This window comes from Momordica charantia (assembly GCF_013281855.1).
Source record: "Momordica charantia cultivar OHB3-1 chromosome 9 unlocalized genomic scaffold, Mcharantia_2.0 BLBB01000009.1, whole genome shotgun sequence".
Classification (NCBI taxonomy): domain Eukaryota; kingdom Viridiplantae; phylum Streptophyta; class Magnoliopsida; order Cucurbitales; family Cucurbitaceae; genus Momordica; species Momordica charantia.
Window position 1 is genome coordinate 23,566,695 of NW_028275167.1, and position 10,591 is coordinate 23,577,285.

Genomic DNA, 10,591 nt, shown 5'->3' on the forward strand with positions numbered 1-10,591 from the left:
CGCTACAGCGCGTTGTTTCGTTACTGTAGGGAGGAACCACAGCAGTGACTATTGAGAGAGAGAAGTTAGGGGACTTAAAAAACTCAACTCTCCACTGCGCACAAAACGGACCCCATGTCCTTTGGACTTGGGGCTAAACTTTTTTTTTTTTTTACCTCTTTTGCTTGTAAGTTGTTAGTTTAAGGGTAAATATATAGTGTTTTTTCAATTTAGCCTCTCTTATTTAAAAAGTTTTAATTTTGTTATTTATATTTTTAACTTGTTTCCAATTGTACCTCTCTCATCAATAAATATTAAAATTGGCTGGTTTACGATGAATTTATGTAGTTTAATGTTGACATAAATGCAGAGAAAGAAATCAAGTTTCTAATTCCTCATCCCATTTTTATGAAGTCTATAGGAATTTTGATTCGTCATGTCTTGAAACTTATCAAAGGGCAATTTGACATTTACCGACGGGAAGGATACAACAAATAATAGGGACTAAATTGAAAAAATATTCAAATATTAAGGATTAAAACATACAGCCTAATTTTTATTCTAAAATTCTCCCTCGAATTGGACCTAAGACATTTCTAATTACCCACCTAACTACCTTTACTTTGCTATCATATCATCGGTGCAAAAGTCCTCTTGAAACTATTTATTTAAGTCATATATTACATGATTGATAATAAACTAGTGAAGTGAATTTAGTATTTGATCGGGTCTATTATAAATGTTAACCATCGTAGAAACAATGAAATATACTAGTACATTGTTGGTGCTTTGAGAGGTTCCTGATCAATAAAAGGGGTTGTTGCATGCTTAATTTATCGTTAAAGTAATAAACTAAATAAACTATCAAAGTTTACGACGATTCACAAATTCCTCAATATCAAATTTAGAAATTGAAAAGGAAGGAATTTACCTTTGATCCTTTATTATGATAGTAGGGAGAAATTCCTCAATAAAGTAGGGAGAAATAATAAATACAAAAAAATTATGATAGTTTGATCCTTTATTGGATCTACGTCCACTTCGAAGTCATCCACTAATCTTTAAGATAAAATATTACACCACATTGAAGTAATTTATTGCATAGGATTAATACACTCTCACATATCAAAATTAGGTCATTTATGAATTTTATAACTTCTTCGAATCAATTTACCTTTTGTTCGCAGTTTTTTTATGCTACAATCGAATTGAGTTTTCCTCGTTCGTTAAATAACTTATACGATAGCTTTGACAAATTTTGACGGTTAAAATCCAATTCACTGGTCCACCTTAGATTAAAATAACTGAGTTGGTGAGAGAAGTGAACTATTTCTTTGCTGACTAAGACATATATACAATTAGAGATGATTGATATCGCCTCTATGGGTGTTCATAGGGAATCTTCGCTCGATCCCTACAAAATTTCATTGGCATCTCTAATTACATCCACACCAGTGAGAGTCAACGTCAAAGATTATGTAAATTACTGCTGAGTTATGTTCGCTTTGATCAAACTCACTCAAGGATGATGAAAAAAAAACCTGCATATTATTCAAAAGACAATCAATCATCCAGTAAATTCTTAAAAGCTAAAGCTCATGAATTTCAACAAAAGTTTGTCTTTTTCAAAAACATCGTCAATTTTGTCCCAAATATTCGTATGATACTAGTCTATTGCAATAATATTTATCAATAGTACCTGCAAGATTCAATTTAATGAAATTAAAATTATAGAATAAAAACTAGCAGTTAAGCTTAGGTGTAAAAATAAATATTTTACAATTATCAAATACGACCCTGTAATGGATTGTTTTTTACCATCATTCAACCATGTCTAAATATATTTTTTTTGTTGTGCGTTTGGCCACTCGACTTTTAAAGGGTGTATTTATTCGATCTTTGTATTTTAAAAAGTTTTTAATAGTTTATTCAACTCTAGTAGGATAATAATTTTGTTTTCAATCTTTTGTTTTTAAAAAATCATGTCTAATTCTTCTCAAAATGTTTTGGTATGTTTTCACCGATTTAAATACATTATAGATATATATACACTAAATTTTTTTGAAATTTAACTTATATTATGGAAACATTTTGAGAAAGTAGATAACAGAGTAAAGAAATATTTAGCGAAAAGTAATGTATAAGTTAAATTTAAAAAAACAAAAAATAAAATAATTATCAAACAAGCCTAAATTGCATGTTAAATCATTTTAATTAGTGCACAAAATTAAAGTGTAGTAGATCAATGTACAAGATCGATCATGGAATAGACCTCTCGAATGCCTAAAATCACAAATTTAACCATAATGCCTATCACCATCTATTTCTAAAACCTTTGTCAATTTCATCTCAAACAATTTTATTATAGTCCATTGAAAATATATATATTATTCAAACGAAAACCTAGCTAGAAGTAAAAATTCTTATCATAATTTAGTTTCAAGTCTATGAAATTGAAAGTTTAGGTTAAAAATCGACATATATTATTCAAGTTTACAGGTAACCATCATGGGTGGCTCATTGGTCCAAAAGGAGATAACGTAGGTATTTCTTTTTTCGTCCGGTTTCTTCTTAAAAACATAACTGTCTTCGATAATTTTTTCTTGTTTCTTATTATTATTTTATTTAAAAAAATACATGTTTAATAATAATTTACTGTTCTTGTTATAAAACTTTAAATTAAAATTTTTCAAATTTTTAAACCAATTATTCAAAAATTTTATGCTATATTTATATTTTAATATGTTGACAAAATAATGTCTTTGAATATTTAAAATAATTCTAGATGTTAATGTTTAAAAGTTATTCAATTTATTACAAAATAAAATGTTTAAATTTTGTTTTGATCTCTAAAAATTTTAAGAATTTTTTATTTTATCGTTCAACTTTAAAAATATCACAAGTTTTACTTCTCTCAAGCAACTTTATAGAATTGGAAATTCATAAGATTTTTCGATATTTAAAGGATAATTATATATAATACCATAATCTCTACCAACAAAAAATAACTGGAAAAGAAGCACAATTCATTCACGTGCCTATAATTACTTATGTTTGTTGAAAATTAAAAATATTTTTTTTAGATGAAGCCATTATAAAATAAGATATATTATTTATCTATTGAAATCATACTTTTAAAAAATGACGTTTGGATTTAAAAAAAATAAAATATTAAAACAGGAACAACACAAAAAGTAAAGGTGTACTCGAAGGGGAAAAAACACAAAAATTAAAGGGCAAAAATCAAACTATAAAGTATTTCCTCCATAACACCATTTTAATTTTTGAATGGTTGATATTTAATTAATTTAAAGTGCTCAAAATAATAAATTAAGAAAAAAATAACAATTACAATTTAAATAAATAAAAAAGACAATTACAATTTAAATTGATATTTATTTAGTTATGTTTTACTTTATTTTTATTATTATTTTAAACTTTAGCTAAATGCATCTCTTAAAAATCTAACAAAATCATTTTTAAAAATACAATATACCAAAATTTAATTTTATAATCTATCCTTTAAATAAATTGTGGACCTAGAAAATTAATTTTTTTATTTAAATATAGTTTACTATATTTAATTCAATAATGTATGTTGGCATAAGTGGATTCCACAGAATCAATCTCTTAAAAAAATTTGAATTGATTTTGTAAGTTTAAAAATAAAACATAATAGTTCTCCATTCAAAATAAGTTTAAACATAATAATAAAAAATTAAATTAAAAAAGGTGGATTTAAGTGTAAATTTAAAAAATTGATTTGGTTTAGATTTTGAGAGGTAGACACATTTAAGTTTCCTTTAAGTTTAAATTAAAAAGGGATTAAAGATCAGTGCGCTTTAATTTCATAGTTAATTTAAATTAATAAAAGAAGAAAAAAACAAATTACAACAATATTTGTATGCAGAAGCAGAATTTTATTTTATTTTTTTGAAGTGGACGCCAGCAGATATTGAAGGAGGGAAAAAAAGAAAACCTAAAAAGTCAATCTTTCACCGGATCGGTCGGATCTTCAAACGGAGAGAAGCACGGAATACGGGTTAGAAACTGACCGACCCGACCTGAATAGTTATGCGTCGGGTTCGGTAGTAATTCGAACCGAACCCGCCCCACATCGCTCTCTCTCTCTCGCCGTTTCTACACCACGACCAGCAGTAGCACGCAGCGGCGATCAGTCAGGAGGAAGTTAACGCTGGAGATCAGGCCGCCATGGATGTGAGTTCTAGCCGATCTGGGTTCGCAAGTGGTATGGGTGAGTATCATCATCTGTAGGGATTGAAAATGGATAATCAGAATGTTTTGTTTCCACTTAGAACAGGCCAAAATATTTCGGATTTCGTTTGCCAGGCTTTGAGAAAGATTGATTTCCTGCATTCGTTTCAAATTCAATCATGAACGTCAAGTTTTGAAATCGGCATGATTGAATTTTTGGATTTGCTGGTGTTCTACACATTTATGTTCAAAATTTCATTATATGAATTTTGTGATACTGAAGATTAATTGCCATATTCTGAAAACAAGACAACGTTATACGAAACCTCACTGCTCTCTGTACTCCGTTTTCACTTTCTGAAAAGAATGGCCGGTTTAGTTTCGCTTAGCGGCGAGACGAATCTCTTTGTTCAAAGTGTATTTGCGATTGTCGTAAAAGGTCACTGGAAGCACCTCTTGAAGCCTAAGATTAGTTCTAGCCTGACATCAATATCCATCCACCAGATTCTTTTTCGGCTCTCGTTTTATTGTTCAGGTCCCTCACTTTCTTGGGCGTTTTTCAAGTGGGTTGAGTTGATTCCTGATTATAAACACTCTTTGCAATCCTCATGGACCATGGTTTGCATTCTCACAGAGCACAGGCATTTCAAAACTGCACAAAATTTGCTTGAAAATATTGCACGTAAGGATTTTATGTCTTCCCCATCAGTTTTAAATTGTTTGGCAACCACTTGTGATAACCCTGATGTCAATGCGCATATTTTTAGCTGGCTTATGATAATATATGTGAATTGCAAGATGTCCCAGGATGCTATTCAGGTTCTTGAATATATGAGGCTTCATGGGATTAGGCCTCATTTACATGCTTGTACTGTACTTTTAAATTCTCTGGCAAAGGATAGATTAACGGACATGGTATGGAAGATTTATAAGAAAATGGTTCAAATTGGAGTTCTTCCTAATATTCATATATACAATGTGCTAATTCATGCTTGTTGCAAGTCTGGGGATGTTGAAAAGGCAGAACAAATTTTGAGCGAAATGGAATTGAAATCTGTTTTTCCTGATCTTTACACATATAACACATTGATATCTTTGTATTCAAAAAAGAGTATGCATTATGAAGCTTTGTGTGTTCAAGATAGAATGGAGAGGGGAGGAATAAGACCTGACATTGTAACGTATAATGCCCTTATCTATGGGTTTTGTAAAGAGAGCAGGATGAGAGAGGCGGTGAAACTTTTCCGAGAAATTAAGGATGCTTCTCCCAATCATGTCACGTACACCACGTTAATTGACGGGTATTGTAGAGTGAATGATCTTGAAGAAGCACTGAGATTATGTAAGGTGATGGAAGCTAAGGGCTTGCACCTTGGAGTTGTGACTTATAATTCTATTCTCCGAAAGTTGTGCGAGGAAGGCAGAATAAGGGATGCGAATAAGCTCTTGAATGAGATGGCTGAGCGGAAGGTTGAACCTGACAATGTCACTTGTAACACACTAATAAATGCTTACTGCAAGATAGGAGATATGAAGTCTGCATTGAAAGTGAAGAACAAAATGTTGGATGCTGGACTGCAGCTCGACAGCTTCACATACAAGGCGCTGATTCACGGGTTTTGTCGGGTAAGGGATATGGAAAGTGCCAAAGAGGTCTTATTTAGCATGCTCGATGTAGGATTATGTCCCGCTTATTGTACATATTCGTGGCTAGTTGATGGTTACTGTGAACAAGGAAATGAAGGAGCTATCATAAGTCTTCTAGATGAGTTTTTGACAAGAGGTACTTGTGTTGATGTATCAGTTTGTAGGGCACTAATAAGAAGGTTGTGTCACAAAGAAAAGGTTGGCTATGCCGAAAAAATATACCACTCCATGGAACATAGAGGTATATCAGGAGACAGTGTGATATACACAAGTCTCGCTTATGCTTACTGGAAAGAGGGGAAGTCAAATCTCGCATTAGGGATGCTATGCGAAATGACGAAAAGAAGGTTAATGGTAACGCTCAAGATTTATAGATGTTTCAATGCTTCTTACGGATGCGACAACCGCATCTTGCATCTCTTCTGGGATCATGTTGCAGAGAGAGGCTTAATGTCAAGGAGTATCACCGTGGAAATACGAAAAATGAATTTACAAACTGGTTGAACAGTCAATCGTGGCAAACAATTTTCGTTATGCTGGATGGTTGTATAATTTAATTACAAATGCACGGCACCTGCGTTTGATGTGCATTCTTACTATTTGATACAAGGATGTTATCAATGAGATGTTGAAACGCTGCTCCTAACATGATTGATTATCAAGATATTCTTCTGAACAGAATTTTGAGCTCATGTTGCAAATGAGAAAGGGACAAAGCTTATTGCTCTATTAGTTATTCTAGCTGAGCGGGTCGTTAGACAGTGTTATGCGATTTCATACATTGTGTTCGGCTGTTGGGCTCCAGGATTACATTCCTCAAGCTACTACCATTCTTCATTCAGGTATTTAATCAGCCGATCCTTGGATTATTTGATACAAAGTGCACAGAAAAACTCTGGTTAGTGTGAAAGTTTGAAATTGAAATTATGAGATCTCTCTTAGTTTATTCATTTTTCATGTGCAGAATCTCATCTAATATGGGAAAGATTAAGTTATTTTGGGGTATAGTGTGTATACATATAGGTACTTGGGAGAGATTAAGAATCTGTTGATCAGGCATTCAGGCAATTAGCAGCCTCTTATATTCAAGGTGTAGCACTTTTACTTTTGTAATAAAACCAGGGTTATTAGAAACTCATTTTCTTAGTTTCGTATGAGAAGTTTTTCTTGTGTTGTTTAGTCCGTGAATAGTAGGTTAAATGTATGTTGGGTCTTTTCTCAATTTAGTTTCTATTATTGAAAAGGTTCTAATTTGGTTCTTTATGGTTTAACATTTTTAAATAATATAATTTTCGTTAAATTGACAAGTTTATATAATATGATACTTAGTGAGTTAACAGATATTTAGAGGTGGAATTAGGTTATTTAAAAGAAAAAAGTCAAAATTTTGCTAAGTTAAAACATAGTATACAAAATACTGACCTAGCAATACAATATACAGAATCTCAAGAGAAAACATACGGGAACTAGAAATTGAGATGAGGAAATTTTTTTTTCTAACTTGAGCATAGGGAAGACGTCTCCCATCCTTAGTCTCCAGCAAGAGAAGGAGGTATCCCTCTCTTCCTCCTTCCAGATTTGGAATGAAGGAGAGAGGCAGACCTCCCTTTTCCTTCAAAGTCACCGGTGGGGGGAAGGTCTCCCTCTCTCCCTTGTCCCAGATCTGGAACGATGGAGAGAGGGAGCCTCCCTTCCCCTGCACAGTCGGCCGCGAGAGGAGGAGGTCTCCCTCTCTGTCCTCTCGTCGGTGTAAACGGCACAGAATGACAACAGATGGAGAAAGTGCGCCAACGACGACGGCGGGTGGTGGGTTAGCGGTGGCAACGATAACATTGGTCGAAATAGGAGAGAGAGAAGAGGAAGAGAGAGAAAATCACAAATGGTCAACTAACGGTCAAATGACCATTTAGAACCATTTCTCAAAATTAAGGACCAAAAATGTCAATTTTGAAACTTGAGGGACCAAATAGACCTAATTCATTCGTTGTGAGTTCCTCCACATGTTATACTAAAAAAAAAACGTCTTATTAATTTCAACCCAACATATGTCAAAATCATGGGTCGCATCCTAGACCTAATCCATGCCTAAAATAACTCTTAAGACTTTTCTTAATAAACGAGTCTAGGATTTTTAACTCAACCAATATGAAATGACTATATTTATTTTCATAAATGTATTATCATCTAATGCCTTTCGCAATCTCATTCCAAACATTCAAAACATTATTTTAGTTGAATGATAATCATCGACCATATATTAAAGCATGCATTTTAACTCAAGCATCGTATTAATTTTTTCTTTTTTTTAGTATTACAATTTGAGAGTATGGGAGTTTGAACTTCTGACCTCAAATGAAAAGAGTAAGTACCAAACCAATTATCACTGAACTATGCTCATGTTGGTCATTCATCATATTAATTCATCCAAGATGCAAGACTCACTAGGTAATATCTCATAAAATGTATCCAAAATCATGTTTTTCCAACACTTTTAGTGTCTCCAATTCAATGCTTCTTCTCTGCTCTTGAAAACTCTTTTCATTTTTCTTGGATAAGTCCCTTTTTTAAGTGTTTTGAGACCTCCTTGAATGAAGCCTATGTAAATTATTTATAGATTGCATTGTTTTCTGTACTTTTGTTCTATGTTCTATAGTGGGTGCACCTCTAGCATCCCTGAGTGAATGGCTCACACGTGTGAGCTATATAAAACTTCATATGACACATTTACTCTCTTAATTTGCACCTACAAAGACATTGGTTCACACATATGAATGATAATACACCAAAGATTTGCTCACATACTGGACGGTGGATTTGACTTCTTTTAATTGACTTCAACTATGTGACTGCACTTTTTGAGTTTGTTTGTGCATTGTTTGAGCTATATATAACTACTTGCAAGATAAAAACCTTACGCACATGCTCGAGAAAATTTATGTAAGTTACCAACAAAGACGAAACTTGACTCCAACAGTGTTTCAGTTTTTTTACTTACACTAGGTTTTGCTGCTAAAGCTGATTTGAAAATATTGACACACTTCAATGCAAATAGATCTGTGTACAAAATGCTTATCAATTCTCCTACTCTGTTTTGTTTGGTTTGCCTCATCATCTAATTGTATCTTTCATTGAGCTCAAGGCATATGATAAAGATTGTGGCGAAGTCCTAATGTTTCCTTAACTGCTCTAATTGCTCCCTAGATTTTTCTTTTGTCAATAGTTTCATCCTTCCTTGTCCACAAAAAAAAAAAAAAAAAAATGCTCCATTGTTTCTTCTCAGCATCTTTTTGTTACCAGTTGATTCTTGTAGGTGTATGCTCTTCTGGTGGTGCTGATGGTACAGATCCATATGCAGAGATTTCACTCCAGCCTTTGCCGGAGTATACTATAACATCAGATGGAGTCACTATGACATGTATCACTTGCACTGACAAGGGATGAATTCTGTTGGCCGGCCGTGATGGCAACATTTATGAGCTTCTTTACACATCCGGTTCTGGTTGGCAAAAACGATGTCGTAAAATTTGCCTTACTTCTGGTTTAGGAAGTGTGATATCAAGGTATCTTGTGGAATTAAATTCATAAAAGTTCATAATCGTAGTCTCCTTATTGATGGTTTTATATTTGTGTTTGTTGGCATGTTCGTGATATGAAGCAATAATTTTAAGTTTTTATTTTCTATATTTATCTATTTATTATTTTATAAATTTGTATGGTTGGACTACTAGTCTTTCTTTCGTTTGCATTATCTAGTGGAAAGGGTTGTTCATTATCCAAAAAGACATTGAGCATCTCAAACTGACAAATTAGTGCTCTGTATATGAATAAGGTTACTATCTAATGAATGTCCTTGCAGCATTTTACTTCTCTAGTGGCATCTGAATTTTCAAGGTTTCTACACTAACCTCAATTGCGTGGTACCTTCAGATGGGTTGTGCCAAATGTATTCAATTTTGGAGCTGTTGATCCCATTGTCGAAATGATATATGATAGCGAAAGATGCATTTTGTATGCAAGAACTGAGGAAATGAAAGTTCAAGTATTTGTGTTAGGACCCAATGGTGATGGACCCCTTAAGAAAGTAGCAGAAGAAAGAAATCTGGTCAATCAGAGAAATGGATCTTATGGAGGTAGACAAGCAAAAGGACCTAGAGCTATAAATCAATCAGCAAAGCCATCTATTGTCTGCATTTCACTCTTGTCTACGCTCGAATCAAAGTCTTTACACCTTCTAGCCGTTCTATCAGATGGTAGAAGGATGTATTTGACCACTTCACCATCAAATGGAAACTTGGGAGCATATAGTTCCAGCCATCAGAGGCCAAGTTGTTTGAAAGTTGTGGCTACGAGGCCTTCTCCTCCTCTAGGTGTTGGTGGAGGACTTACATTTGGTGCCAACTCTGTTTCTGGTAGACCTCTAATTGAAGAGAAAGGACTTACATTTGTCCTTTCTGATTCATCTCCACCTACAGTGTCTTCGCTTCTTCTTGTGAGCAGGGATCCAGTAGCACAATCTTCCATATCTGGTACTTCTCAAAATACCTTCGATTATCAAAAACTTTATTCAATTTAGCCAATTACTTCTGTTATTTGAACTTTCTGTTCTAGTTGATACACTCCTTTGGGAATTGTTGGGTCAGATTGTATTGTTAATCTGTTGGTTAAAGCATAATACACTCGAAGAACTCACATATAAGCTTAATTCAAATGCATCCATTTCAAAGGAGTTATTTGGATATGGGGCAATTAT

At 33.3% G+C, this 10,591-nt stretch overlaps 1 protein-coding gene across 6 annotated transcripts; it reads left to right on the forward strand.

Annotated features, from left to right (window-relative positions):
• Positions 1-3,945: 3,945 nt before the first annotated feature.
• On the forward strand, positions 3,946-10,577 carry LOC111024397 (Tetratricopeptide repeat (TPR)-like superfamily protein). 6 transcript variants are annotated; one of them, XM_088117798.1, is made up of 4 exons: positions 3,946-6,683; positions 6,806-6,931; positions 9,139-9,401; positions 9,769-10,577. In XM_088117798.1, exon 1 carries the CDS (start codon positions 4,561-4,563, stop codon positions 6,343-6,345), a length of 1,785 nt encoding a protein of 594 aa, XP_087973924.1. In that variant the 5' UTR covers positions 3,946-4,560; the 3' UTR covers positions 6,346-6,683; positions 6,806-6,931; positions 9,139-9,401; positions 9,769-10,577. The 6 variants fall into 6 exon arrangements, 5 of the variants coding, with proteins under 5 accessions (XP_087973924.1, XP_087973925.1, XP_022157769.1 ...); XM_088117799.1 differs by lacking the exon at positions 6,806-6,931 and having other exon boundaries at positions 3,946-6,739; XM_022302077.2 differs by lacking the exon at positions 6,806-6,931.
• The last annotated feature ends 14 nt before the right edge of the window (positions 10,578-10,591 follow it).

Coding starts and splice junctions, on each gene's coding strand:
- LOC111024397 (XM_088117799.1), top strand. CDS start 4,561: ATGGCCGGTTTAGTTTCGCTTAGCGGCGAGACGAATCTCTTTGTTCAA.